The 14,015-nt window shown below is 43.0% G+C and overlaps 1 protein-coding gene across 1 annotated transcript in view; it reads left to right on the forward strand.

Annotated features, from left to right (window-relative positions):
- GLE1 (GLE1 RNA export mediator) overlaps positions 1-11,525 on the forward strand; it is a 33,571-nt gene extending 22,046 nt beyond the window's left edge. The window contains exons 9-16 of the mRNA XM_020289512.2: positions 36-105; positions 4,001-4,143; positions 4,249-4,439; positions 5,649-5,778; positions 6,651-6,755; positions 7,980-8,062; positions 8,936-8,999; positions 10,071-11,525. Coding sequence (XP_020145101.2) covers positions 36-105; positions 4,001-4,143; positions 4,249-4,439; positions 5,649-5,778; positions 6,651-6,755; positions 7,980-8,062; positions 8,936-8,999; positions 10,071-10,139 — 855 coding nt within the window. The 3' untranslated portion in view covers positions 10,140-11,525. The remainder of the gene's footprint in view (positions 1-35; positions 106-4,000; positions 4,144-4,248; positions 4,440-5,648; positions 5,779-6,650; positions 6,756-7,979; positions 8,063-8,935; positions 9,000-10,070) is intronic.
- The last annotated feature ends 2,490 nt before the right edge of the window (positions 11,526-14,015 follow it).

Consider the following 14,015-nt stretch of genomic DNA (forward strand, 5'->3'; position numbering starts at 1 on the left):
ACACTGTCTGCTTTCTCACTCTTCTTCTCTGGCAGGCCAAAAAGATAAAGATGGATCTTCAGAAGGCCGCCACCATCCCAGTGAGCCAAATCTCCACTATTGCAGGTTGGTTAGAGGAGTTAAGAATATGGCCTTTCACTTCATTGTATTATTTGACTCCAAATCTATTTATCTATACAGTTCTATAAGTGGTTCCTGTGTAAGGTTCTTATAAAAAGAGTATGCTGAAACAAATGTTGACATTGGATCAGGTATATATAAGCTATATACATCCTATTTTTTTCTCCTGTTTCCTCTTCAACACATCGAAAGTAATAATCTTATGTTTGTTGACTCATTAATGGCAAATTATTGAGGATGGCTCTTAACTAAGAGTATCACTAAAGGACCCTAGGCAGTGACTTGCAAACTTTGCTTTTGTCCTATTACATTAGCTTTTCCAAATTTTAATCTTGTTAATACTTAAAGACTTGTTCTTTTTTCACCAGAGACTGAGATTTGGACAGTGAGACCTAGCCAGGGAAAAGACCCTTCTTTACAACCAGAGGTTCATTTTTTTTTTTTTTTTTTTTTTTTTTGAGATACAGTCTCACTCTGTTGCCCAGGCTAGAGTGCTGTGCTGTGCTGTGGCGGCAGCCTAACTCACAGCAACCTCAAACTACTGGGCTCAAGCGATCCTCCTGCCTCAGCCTCCCAAAGTAGCTGAGACTACAGGCATGCGCCACCACACCTGGCTAATTTTTTCTATTTTTAGTTGTCTGGCTAATTTCTTTCAATTTTTAGTAGCCTCACTCTTGCTGAGACCGGTCTCGAACTCCTGACCTCAAGCAATCCTCCTGCCTCAGCCTCCCAGAGTGCTAGGATTACAGGCGTGAGCCACCACACCTGGCCAGAGGTTCATTTCTATACAGCTCCAGAGGTGGAAGCCTCCAAATTACAGGCTGAGCTGCCAGGTAGCTGAGGAGTGTACAGCTGGAAAGCTCCTCTGACTCATCCTGGGTCATTCTCCTGGTTCACTTGTCGTTGTCTAAATGTTGCACTTCCTGCCCTTAAGAGGCAATATGACAAAACTCACAGAACACTTTGCTGCCTGAAATTCTTTCTGGAACAGGGCAAGGTATAAGTAAATAAACATGTGTCACTTTCTGCAATTGAAAGAGCTGTGTCTTTTGATAGCAACAGCAAGGGGAAGAGGTGGACTGAACAGCCACCCTACCCATCACTGGCCTCCAGCTTACCCTCAGCCCTTTCTCTTGGTTGACTACACACAGCTTCGCTTCCTCCTTCATCAGAAAATGGGGACGTTCAGTGTGGGCTCCTAGACGCTGCCCCTTCCACTGCGCCACAGCTGCATTTCCTCAGTCTCCCGCTGGGCTTACCCTTCACCTCTGCCCTGCCCCTGCCCACTCGGGCTCCTGCCCAGGTTTGTCTCACTCTTTGTCACCTTTCTTTCCTGTTTTCTACGCTCACTCCATTTTACAGACTCCTTTTCCTTGGCCTTTAAACAGGCTTCAGTCACATCCTAACATAAGTTTTCCTTGATCCTCTGTCTTGTAAGTGTTTTCTGATCTTCCTCACGTTTCCATTTGGCACTGTTGACGAGCCCTCCTCTGGGAAACTGCTCCTTTGGCTTCCGTGGCAGCGCCACTGTAGGTTCTCCTCCTGCCTTTCTTTCTCTCTCTCCATTGTACCTTCCTCACTTTCCTACCCACCCAGCGGTGTTTCCTAGGGATCTGCTCTTCCCCTCAGTTCTCGTTCTGTGTCCCCTACGGCTTCAAACATCGCCTGTGTACCTGTGATTTCTGAATCTCTCTCTGGGTCATTCCTTTCCTCTGAGCTTCAGATTCTGTAGCTCTAGCTACCTGAGGGACATCTCTGCCTAGATCTCTCTCAGCTACCTTAAGTTTAATATGTTCAAATCTGAACTCATCATCTTCCTTTGGCCTCTTTTTTCTCCTGTTTTTCCCATAGGTAATTAGTAGCACCATTATCTACTCAGTCATTTTAGCTGGAAACCTAGGAGTCATCATCACTGCTTCCCTTTTTCATTCTCTGCATCTGATTAGTGTCCAGTTTTGGTGTTTTTCTTTTTTCTACATCTTCCTGGACTTTGTCCTTGCATCTCCATCATGACTGTGAACCCTTTAAGAGCTTATAGTACAGGCCAGGCGCGGTGGCTCATGCCTGTAATCCTAGGTCTCTGGGAGGTCGAGGCGGGCAGATTGCTCGAGGTCAGGAGTTCAAAACCAGCCTGAGTGAGACTCTATCTCTACTATAAATAGAAAGAAATTAATTGGCCAACTAATATATATAGAAAGTTTAGCCAGGCATGGTGGTGCATGCCTGTAGTCCCAGCCACTTGGGAGGCTGAGGCAGGAGGATTGCTTGAGCCCAGGAGTCTAAGGTTGCTGTGAGTTAGGCTGACACCATGGCACTCACTCTAGCCTGAGCAACAAAGCGAGACTCTGTCTCAAAAACAAAAAAAAAAATAGCTTATAGCCTAGCCAGACACAGAGCGGCTCTAAAGTTAGTGCTCAGCAAATGCCGAACGAATGAGAGAGAAAGATGACCTAATTCCTGTTCTGTTTAAGAAAAGTGGCTATCCATGAGCAGTGAGATTTGGAGGAAAGTTTCAGTAAGGATGTGCTGATGTGGTGTGTAGGAGGCCACAGCAGGCACAGGGTTAGGGGCTGACTGGAGAGGTGTAGAGAGGGGCTGGGTGGTCTACAGCCACACCACCCTGATGCACCCGATCTCGTCTGATCTCAGAAGCTAAGCAGGGTCGGCCTGGTTAGTACTTGGGAGAGGGGCTGAGTGCAGGACTCTGCCAGTGGGATCCTTTGAAACTGTCAGTAAAGTAGAGTGTGACTTCGCAGGAATATGAGCTGAGTTAATTTGTATGAAAATATACATAATTGAACATCTCAGTAAGTTTGGGGGTTATTAGGCCTGTGCTTTCTATGGTGTCTCATTATTTGATTCTTGATTCCCTCCTGCTTTTCTTCCTCAGAACTGTGGTTGGCTTTTTTTTTTTTCCTCCCTGGAAGAGAATCACTGTTGGGGAGGATATTTCTGAGACTTTTGTTGTGACATTTCTTGAAATGATTAGGAACTTGGCAGGTTATTTTTCAACTGGAGATGCCGTGTTAATTAAAACTTCGATTGTAGATAATAGAAAGTAATTCAGATCTACTTAAGCAAAAAGCACAAAAGCACAAACACACAAAGGCATTAATCCTAAAGATAAAGGAGAATTTTACACTGCCCAGTGGCAGGAATGGGGTGAGGACTCGGGAGCTAGAAACTTTAGTTCTCTTTTCCTCTCTTATCTCATCTTCCCTCTGTACATCTCCATCCTTATTTTGTAGATTGCTGTTCTTTGGTCCACATGGCAGTCGCAAGGGACCACTGTTCTTGACTGTTGCGGGGCCGGCCTCTTCAAGGAAATGACTCTTAGTGGACTGATTCGCTCATCTTGACTACCTCTAATCTAATAGTAGCTGGTGTGGGTTGTGGCACACGGATCTTCCATATAACTATACCTGTTAGGAACCCACTTCTGTGTCCCCGGAGACAGAGGAGAGCAAGTCCTAGAGAAGGAGGGAAAATAACGTTGGAATATCCTTTAGGAGGTTTTTCCTAGAGATGCAACTGACTTCTGTAGGGATATCAACCACAGCCCCTGGGATCCGCAACACAATTTAACAGCTCTTTCTATGCTATGTATCTCTTTGTTTTATTGTCAGTTTCAGAATTAGTTCATTTCCAAATGAGAGATTCCTTTGGAATAATACCATGGCTTGCATACTTTGGCATCCCCTACAACATGTGTGTGTTTGATTATCATTTATTCTTCTGCATCAGTATTTTAGCTTTTAGGCTCGGGACTTCTTCAGGGCTGTAGAGACGGATTGCTGTAGGTGCTTTGTTATTATAATGGTGAGAAAGAGATTGATCTGTGGTTGCATCTTTTAATTAACTTTCTGTCTATTGTGCCTAGGTTCAAAGCTGAAGGAGATATTTGACAAGATCCACAGCCTGCTCTCTGGAAAAACTGTTCAATCTGGTGGACGTGCTGTATCTGTCACACTTACCCCACAGGGGCTGGATTTTGTACAGTACAAACTGGCAGAGAAATTTGTGGTGAGATACCTTGTTGCCGGAGGTATGGGAAGTAGAGCCTGGTACACAAGATTTCAGCCTTTCTCGGGAATTAATTTAAAATTGTACCCATCTCTGTGTTCTCAGAAACAAGGCGAGGAGGAGGTGGCTTCTCATCACGAAGCAGCGTTCCCCATCGCGGTTGTGGCATCTGGTATCTGGGATCTCCACCCCAGAGTTGGGGAGCTCATTCTTGCTCATCTGCACAAGAAGTGTCCTTACTCTGTTCCTTTCTATCCAGCTTTCAAGGAGGGAATGGCTTTGGAAGACTATCAGAGGTAAAGTTGTTTTTCTCCTTACTCACTATCCCTAGGGTGATGAATGAAATATAAATAGAACTGAAATTTGTTTTCCCTCCTCCTCACAGATCCTCTTATGTACCTTAGATGTTCCATCAGAAATATAATGTCTTTCATGCAAACTGGACAGCCTTTGGGACTTGTGGGTTTAGGTACCAATAATCAACATAGTTTAGTGGAAAGAACACTGGATCTAGAATCCAGGGGTTTTGGAAGTTTATCCCTACTTTGTCAAATAGCTTTGCAAAAATGTGTAAATCATTTAACCTCTTTGAGCATCATTTTTCTTATTTGTAAATGGGGGTAATGATATCCATTAACTCCTGCAAGTTTATGTCACTGGGCTTATAAGAAGCACACGTTTTGACGATCAATGTGAGTGCTTTGTAAACAAAGTATTCTACAGATTTTATAATATGGCCAGGCACGGTGGTTTGTGTATGTAATCCCAGCACTTTGGGAGGCACTTTTTCTCACTTGAGGCCAGGAGTTCAAGACCAGCGTGGGCAACAGAAAAACCCCACCTCTACCAAAAAAAAAAAAAAAGAAAAGAAAAAATTAGCCAAATGTGGTAGCACACCTGTTGTCCCAGCTTCTTAAGAGGCTGGGGCAAGAGGAATGCGGGAGCCCAGCAGTTTGAGGTTGCAGTGAGCTATGATGACACCACTGCACTCTAACCTGGGCAATAGAGCAAGACCCTGTCTCAATAAAAATAAAAAATAAAATAAAATAAGGGCTGGGCACAGTGGCTCACGCCTATAATCCTAGCACTCTGGGAGGCTGAGGCGGTAGGATCATTTAAGGTCAGGAGTTCGAAACCAGCCTGAGCAAGAGCAAGACTCCATCTCTACTAAAAATAGAAAGAAATTAATTGGCCAACTAAAATATATAGAAAAAATTAGCCAGGCATGGGGGCGCATGCCTGTAGTCCCAGCTACTTGGGAGGCTGAGGCAGAAGGATTGCATGAACCCAGGAGTTTGAGGTTGCTGTGGGCTAGGCTGATGCCACGGCACTCTAGCCTGGGAAACAGAGTGAAACTCTGTCTCAAAAAAAAAAATTAATAAAATAAAATTAAAAATATGATGAATGTAATAATATTATATTATTAGTTTTAGCCATAAAAAGTAATCTCTGATTTGTCACCCTCATTTTAGCCTTGTCATAGTGAACTTGTTCTTCCTGCATAGGATGCTTGGCTACCAAGTGAAGGATTCCAAAGTGGAGCAACAGGACAATTTTCTAAAACGCATGTCTGGGATGATCCGTCTCTATGCTGCCATCATTCAGCTCCGGTGGCCTTATGGAAACCGACAAGAGGTAGGTAGAAGAGGCTTACCATCAATAGTGAGAGGTTGGACCAGAGCTCAGTGGTGTATTACACCTACAGGAAATACTGGCCTTCCTATAGAGAGTCAGTCTAGTTAAATCTTAATGTGAAGTATATGGCAGTTTCATAGGCATTCTTTGGAGAAGTGGATATTTATTAAAAGGAAATTTTTTTAGATTGTCAGAGCCATTTGTTCAATGGCTGACTCAGCTGCGGCTTTAAAAAACTGGTTTTATAACAGAGTCTATCAAAGGAGAGTCTGTTATAAATCAGTCATTAAGGTTAGAAAAGGAGTCACCAAAAAATTGTTATTTTAGGCCTAGTTGGGACCTTAGAAGCCGTGTAGATTACATACCTTACTTGACAGATGGAGCTCAGAGAGCTAGAGTGACACACACCTGTCAGTGACAGAGCCACAGCTGGGGTTCGGGGCTTTGACCCACCAGCCCACGTCTTTTCTCAAGGAATACAGATTAGAGGGATGGAAAAGTTAATGGACTTGGAGACTTACAGAGAAAAAACAGAAGTTGATTGAATCTAAGAAGTTTTTTGTGTGCATCTGCTCTGTCCCGTTCTGTGCTAACAGTACCAAGAACAATAAATAAAATTTCAATAAGAATAATTGTTGGCCTATGGAATCCTTGAAACTAAAGGTGACACACATGTATTGAAGGGATCTTGTAAAGAATATGTGAGCACCAATGTATTAGAACATTTAAAAGCAGAATTTGTGTAGCTTGTGTTATTTCTGGCCTGTGGCAGGTGCTTGGGCTGGCTGATCTGGGGTTCGTGTCACTTGGTAATGGCTGGATGATGCCCTGGGAGTTTAGATCAAATGATGACCAAGTTTCTCTCCTCTCAGGTTCATCCTCATGGCTTAAATCATGGCTGGCGCTGGTTGGCACAGATCTTAAACATGGAGCCCCTGTCAGATGTTACAGCCACCCTCCTCTTTGACTTCTTGGAGGTACATAACTCAGTTATCATATAAGAGAAAGCTAGTGGTTGAGGCAGCCTTGGGCCCCTGGGTGACATGAACAGAGAAGCAATATAGAAATTGAGCCTGACAGTGAACAGCATTAGATTCCAGTGTCATAAATATTTTCTCAAGCCGTAAGACAAACCTAACTTTCACTTTTTCTTCCCACCGTTCTTGCCTTCTCTGTGTAGATGTTTCTTCATTATAAAATAGAATGGAAATTATACACCCTATCATAAGCAAAAAGAGATATTTGTTTTAGGGATATAGAAGTGACTCCCAGAACCAAGGGTAGGATGTGCAATTGAATCTCAAGAGGGCCTGGAACCAGGACCTGGAATGTCACCAGGCACCAAGGTAGTCTCTCTGTGGGGCCACATGGTTTTATAACTGCTCTTCCCACACATTGTCTCATTGTTACCCTATAGCCAAATTTCCCTATTTCTCTGTGCATAGCAAAGAAGGTAACTATCCTGGGCTATGTCACTCAGCCTTAGAGTAGTCACCTAGTGAGATGGGACTGGCATCCCACTGTTACAATTCCCAATTCCAGGAGAGAAGATATAAATAGCCACCTTCTGTTAGGTATATCCCCCATCTAGAAGGCTCTATACAGTTCTGTCTCTCTACAAGGGACCACCATTATAGTAGGAGGATAAGAGTTTTTATGGAAAAGAGACACTTCTTAAAGAAGAAAGGCTTGGGATATACATTCCATAACAAACCTGGGACTATTTGGCCTATAATGCCAATAGTTCTTAGTCACCTTAATAGCTCCTAAAGTGACAATACATGAACAATGATCCAGCATCATTTGAAAACACAAGTGGTATTCTGTATGCTCTATTTACTGAGTTTGGAAGGTAAGCCATACCTTTAGGAAGGCTTCTATTTGGGATAGTGAAAGAAGAGTAGTTCATTAAGACCTGACAGTCCAATTATATGGAAATATTGCCATATACAGAGAAATGCTTTAGAAGAAAATTGGATTTTTCTATTTATTCCCTTGTTAGCTAGTTCAGTAGATCATGGCTGAAGTATTTTTATTTTATTATTTTTTTAAATTTAAGGCTAGTCAGGTGAAGCACCAGGAGTAGAGTGTGGCTAAGATTTTTGATAGGAGTGAAAGGCAAAGGGCTGGGTGCTTATGGAGCTCTCCTGTGAGTGTGAATCTTCCCTCTGCTCTGACAGTGCCTGTCTCTCTCCCTCCAGGTGTGTGGGCATGCCCTCATGAAGCAGTACCAGGTCCAGTTTTGGAAAATGATAATTCTCATCAAAGAGGACTACTTCCCCAGGTATCAAGCTTATTGAATAGACCGCAGGGGATTTAATAGGTAAAACTCATGAACCAGGTATCAGATACCCCTGGGTGCTATCACATGCTGTTTTTGACTCAAGTTAAAAACACCTGAATTGGCCAGGCATGGTGGCTCACGCCTGTAATCCCAGCACCTTGGGAACCCAAGGCAGGAGGATCGCTTGAGCCTGTGAGTTTGAGACCATAGTGAGTCCCCGTCACTACAAAAAACTTAAAAAACATAAAACATAAAAGTAAATTTAAACAAATAAACACTTGTATTAAGTATGACATCTTCCTACTCTTGTCCTTCTCCTCTTTGAGTAAATGCTTTTAAACTTTAATGACAGTTTCTCTTATATATTGTTGGTGAAACAAAAACATGAATTAGAGAGGTCTTTTAAGATATCTGGCATTTCTTGACAATTCCAAACTCCCCCAGATAATCTGAGGTGGTGATTATAGGTAGTCATAAATTAAACCAAGAAGTTAAATCCTCTCATTAAATGAGCTGGAGAAGCTGATTTATTAGTCATTTCGCTTCACTCTGGTGTGGCATTCACCTCTAATAACCCTTCTCCATCCTCTCAATGCACTAGCATTTCAAACTGGGGGAAGGCCTTAGCAAAACCCTCCCAACCTGATCCACAAAGACCTTGGAAAGAATAGTGTTCTCCCCTCCTTGGTCCTCTTGTTTGAAAAGAAGGTTGGGACCACTTGGAAGAGCAACAGCATCCTTAGTCTAGAAGGCATCTCTGTGAGTCATTTGATGTATACTCCCTTATCGAGATCAACAACATACCTAACTCCTCTTCAGAAGATAGGTATGTGTCACAGGTGTAATTCACGTGTGTTCTTTCTCTCCATGTAGAATTGAAGCCATCACAAGCGCAGGACAGATGGGTTCCTTCATACGCCTCAAGCAGTTCTTAGAGGTAAGATGCTCTTAGACTAGCACACCCCATAGTTGTTGGCCTGGACCGTGTCTGTGTCTGACAAGTCTTGGACCTCCAGATGCTCTGATTGCTGTCTTTTCCTTTTAGTTTTTCCAAACGCTGCTTTTTGTCCTTAATTCCATTTTAACGTTTGATATAAGGGCTGCCATTTCATCTTCTTCCTACATATCACTCTCCATACTGCCTGTGAGGAAGCAATCCTAAGAGATGAATAAACTATATTTAATGAATCTTCTCTCACCAATACATTTTTTGCATTTTGGCCAAAGTTCTTTTTTTTTGAGACACTCTCGCTTTGTTGCCCAGGCTAGAGTGAGTGCCATGGCATCAGCCTAGTTCACAGCAACCTCAAACTCCTGGGCTCAAGCAATCCTGCTGCCTCAGCCTCCCGAGTAGCTGGGATTACAGGCATGCGCCACCATGCCCAGCTGATTTTTTTCTATATATATTAGTGGGCCAATTAATTTCTTTCTATTTATAGTAGAGACAGGGTCTCGCTCTTGCTCAGGCTGGTTTCGAACTCCTGACCTCTGAACAATCCGCCCGCCTCGGCCTCCCAGAGTGCTAGGATTACAGGCATGAGCCAACGCGCCCGGCCTAGGCAAAGTTCTTTTCTTAGTCTCAGGTCCAGGCTACTGGTAATTGTGTTCGCTTTCCTCCATAAGAACAAACTGCACATTCATTTGGACTTTTCCCTATTTCCAAGTGCCAGGAAACGTTAAGAGGTTAATTTTGTCAAGTAAGAACTCCATGGTAGGTGTGCCAGGATAGCCTATTGACATTCAGCTCCTAGGAGCTTGATTGGGAAAATAGCACTGGTGAAAGGTGATCCCCGGCTGTGGGGAGACGAGGGTGGAGCAGGCATAATCACAGCCATTTACTTGTTCTCTGTGGTGTTTATGCAGAAGCGGTCGTCTTTTACAGAACCGTCAGTCTGTCTTTTCCTTTTTTGTGCACCATTCCATAGGACTTAAAGTTTCTTTTAACCACTAGGTGTTGGAAGCACTGTTATCAGAAACTCTTCTTGTTTTCTTCATTTTTCCCTAACAGAAATGTTTGCAACGCAAGGAGATACCTGTCCCCAAGGGCTTTCTGACATCCTCCTTCTGGCGCTCCTGATGTCACTCCATCACCCATTATCGCCATCGTGTTGCAAAGAGGCAATAATAAAGCAACTGAAGACAGCTGCATATGGGAGAAGTCACATCAGATTTAGAAATGTGCCAATATTTATTTTTATATATTTATACCCTGTGACTTGGAGAGGAGATTTTCATGAGCCACAAAGTCTTGGGGGTCCCTTAGTAGATTGGGTAGCTCCTTAAGAGGTCACATGATAGAGTAAATGGAATTGGCCTTTCTTATTTTTGCAAAAGTAATGAGAAAAGGTGTTTAGCACCAAGTCTCATCCTTTATTCCTTGTGTCTCTAGTATCTCTCAAAAAGTTGGTAATACCTCAACCATTTCACTCTAAACTAGAGTGAGCTCACAGTTTTCACCACCCATCCACCCCACACCACCCCTATCCAGATGAATTCCCAGAAAAAGTAAAGACTCATAATGTCCCCTCTAAAGTATCATTTAGTAGTTGAGGCCAAACCCTTATGCAAGTCTGTGTTATGGTTGTTTTGCCTTTCTCAGCTTGTGAAAATTCTAAATCCAGAGGAAATGTGCTGTGAATGCATAGGTTAAGCCCCAGATGGCATCAGGGATAGCTTAGTGTCTGAGATTAGGACTGGAAACACACATAACATTGAACTAAGGCGCACTCTTTGTCATGTTAATTTGGAATTTGTTCCCTGCGTGGCTAGAGATAGATAGACTGGGGCAGGTGGCTTTTTTTGATTTTCAGTTTGAATTCAGTTGGGCTGAGATGGGGCTTACAACATTACACATAAACTGAGCATCCATAACCAATTAGTTGGGGTTAAATAAAGATGTTTTACACAGCCATTAAGTGGGGCCCTAATGGAGTTCTGGAATCCTCTCTGTCACAGCATTTTTGCTTTATGTGCTATATCTCTTGGTGTTCCATGTAAGATTATGTATGAGAATTGATAACTGCTTTATAATCTTTTATAAATGTTCTGAGTAATGAATGATGATAAATTTGCTTAAGGCCACTGCCGAAATCCAGAGCTTGACTATTGAGATAAGAGTTGAGATTTGCTTTATGGAAAGACTCATTCTCTTTTTATACTGCCGAGGCAGCAGCCATAGATCTATTCCTTTGTGCTAAATGTCTTGTGGGGGAGTGTTTACTGGTACTCTTAAGTGGCTTGAAGTGACTCATTCTATAAATTGTTGACTGTGGTGCTAAAAAATAAGTAATAAAGATTAATTTTTTAAAAACTCAAAGCTATACAATGCGAAGATGCATGGAAAAAAAACAACCCAAAGCTGATGTCTAGCTTTGGTTCATTGTGATCAATGTCCTATACCGTGACTATGTCTGTCATTAGGGGCATGATAGTACACCGTCTAGGTATAAAGTGGTATGTGTTTCTTCCTTGTTTTTCTTTTTGACCTTCACCTTGGGAAAATTGCTTCTGTTTCTATCATTCCTTGTCTAGAATTATGTGCCATTAACTGACCCTATTTTATCTAACAAGAGATATGGACATATTAAAGTTTTTTTACAGTAGAGAGTGGAATGGACACTGGGGATGGAGCCAGGAGTCCTGGGCTCAATTCACCTTTAGGTTTTGTGGCCTTAGGTAGGTCATTCACCCTCTCTGAACCTCAGTAGCCCCACCTGCAAAACAAAAGAATTGGACTTGTCACTGTAATTTTCCAATTGTGCTTGCTTGGCAGTTCCTCAGGGCTTAGTTTCCCAAATGGCATGTCTTGGTGTACTGGCATCCTTAGCCTGTGGGGCTGCCAGACACCCTCCCCAGACCCAGTTGCCTTTGCACTTCCTCTTTTTACCTGTGCCTTACAAATGACATGATTTGCTACGTACCAAGACAGGGAACAGTTTGGAAAGCACCAACTTCAGGATGGGGGTGTTGAGTGGATGGGGCTCAGCCCTGTAGCCAGTCAATGTGGAGGCTTCATGCAGATTTCAAAAAGTCTTTAAGATACAGCTGCCCTCTGCTAGAAAATTGTCCTGTTAACCATGAAAATCTATACTACTAGGAGGTAAATTGTGCCTACCAGGGTCGTGCAGCTCACGTTTTACACAGCCATTAAGTGGGGCCCTAATGGAGTTCTGGAATCCTCTCTGTCACAGCATTTTTGCTTTATGTGCTATATCTCTTGGTGTTCCATGTAAGATTGTGTATGAGAAAATCCCTCTGTCAAAAAAATTACGCCTGTAATCCTAGCACTCTGGGAGGCCGAGGTGGGCGGATTGCTCGAGTTCAGGAGTTCAAAACCAGCCTGAGCAAGAGCAAGACCCTGTCTCTACTATAAATGGAAAGAAATTAATTGGCCAACTAAAAATATATACAAAAAATTAGCCAGGCATGGTGGCGCATGCCTGTAGTCCCAGCTACTTGGGAGGCTGAGGCAGAAGGATCACTTGAGCCCAGCAGTATGAGGTTGCTGTGAGCCAGCCTGACGCCACCACACTCACTCTAGCCTGGGCAACAAATTGAGACTCTGTCTCAAAAAAAAAAAAAAAAAAAAATGACAGGTGGACCTGGCACCGTGAGTTACGCCCCTAATCCCAGCACTCTGGGAGGCCAAGGGGGTAGGATTGAGGCCAGGAGTTTGGGACCAGCCTGGGCAACATAATGAGACACTGTCTCTACAAAAATAAAAAAATTAAGAATAAAACCAAACCAGAAAAAGCAAAATAAAATCACTAGGCAACAAAAAAAGTCACTAGGCAACATGATCTTTAAGGAAAGTCTCTTCCACTTTCAATTCATACCACTCCATAGAAAATACCTCTTACGATATTTGAACATCCCTCCTGTGGGCATGGGTAGCTGTCTTGCCGGTGTCATTTGATGCTGGTATTCCTAATGGATTCTTGATGGTAAACCAAGAAAGGCGAGTACCGGGGAGGCCAGGTTTTTGATACTCACAGGTAGAGATAATGACAGCTAGCCGAGAGATGCGGCTCCTGATCTGCATGAGTAGCATCGGATTCCTTACCATAGATACTAAGGACTTAGTTCAGTTTCCAATTTGAGTACTCATCTGCTTGCTTCCTTTCAAGCTTGACCTCATTTCTCAGGCTAACTGCCCATATTTTCGTTACATCATTGTCCTATAGCATCTTAAAGCAAATTTGATGATGAATTGAAAATTCTAGCGGGACACAAACTCTACACATGCCCTCGTGTAGAAGAATGGAGTTCTGAGAATTTCCCACCCAGGTGCTGGGAGCTTTCCCCTCCTTCTCAAGTTTCTCATGATGACAGCAGTGACATAATTAGGTTTGGACATCTAGCTCAGTGCCAGGACAACCAAAAGCTCTATGAGAGCCACGGAGCTTCTAACAGGTACCGTATCAAACTTGCTGATTCCCTTCCCTTTCTCTCTCCTGCCTAGCGATTCCTGACAGCAGATTTCCTGTGGACCTACAGGAAGCAGAGGAGAGCTGTGGTCTCCCAACCATGTGGTACTTTCACAAAAACCCATTATGCAGGAATTTATTCTCTAGTTTACAGCCAGCCTCTCTTTTTTTAAAATATCAGTTTGTACAAATTGATGTATTTAAGAAATGGTTTTTTTCTTTTTCTTTTTTTTTTTTTTTTTTTTGAGACAGAGTCTCACTTTGTTGCCCAGGCTAGAGTGAGTGCCGTGGTATCAGCCTAACTCACAGCAACCTCAAACTCCTGGGCTCAAGCAATCCACCTGCCTCAGCCTCCCAAGTAGCTGGGACTACAGGCATGCACCACCATGCCCAGCTAATTTTTTCTATATATATTAGTTGGCCAATTAATTTCTTACTATTTATAGTAGAGATGGGGTCTCGCTCTTGCTCAGGCTGGTTTCAAACTCCTGACCTCGAGCAATCCACCCGCCTCAGCCTCCCAGAGT

Source organism: Microcebus murinus, chromosome 12 (genome assembly GCF_040939455.1).
Source record: "Microcebus murinus isolate Inina chromosome 12, M.murinus_Inina_mat1.0, whole genome shotgun sequence".
Taxonomy (NCBI): domain Eukaryota; kingdom Metazoa; phylum Chordata; class Mammalia; order Primates; family Cheirogaleidae; genus Microcebus; species Microcebus murinus.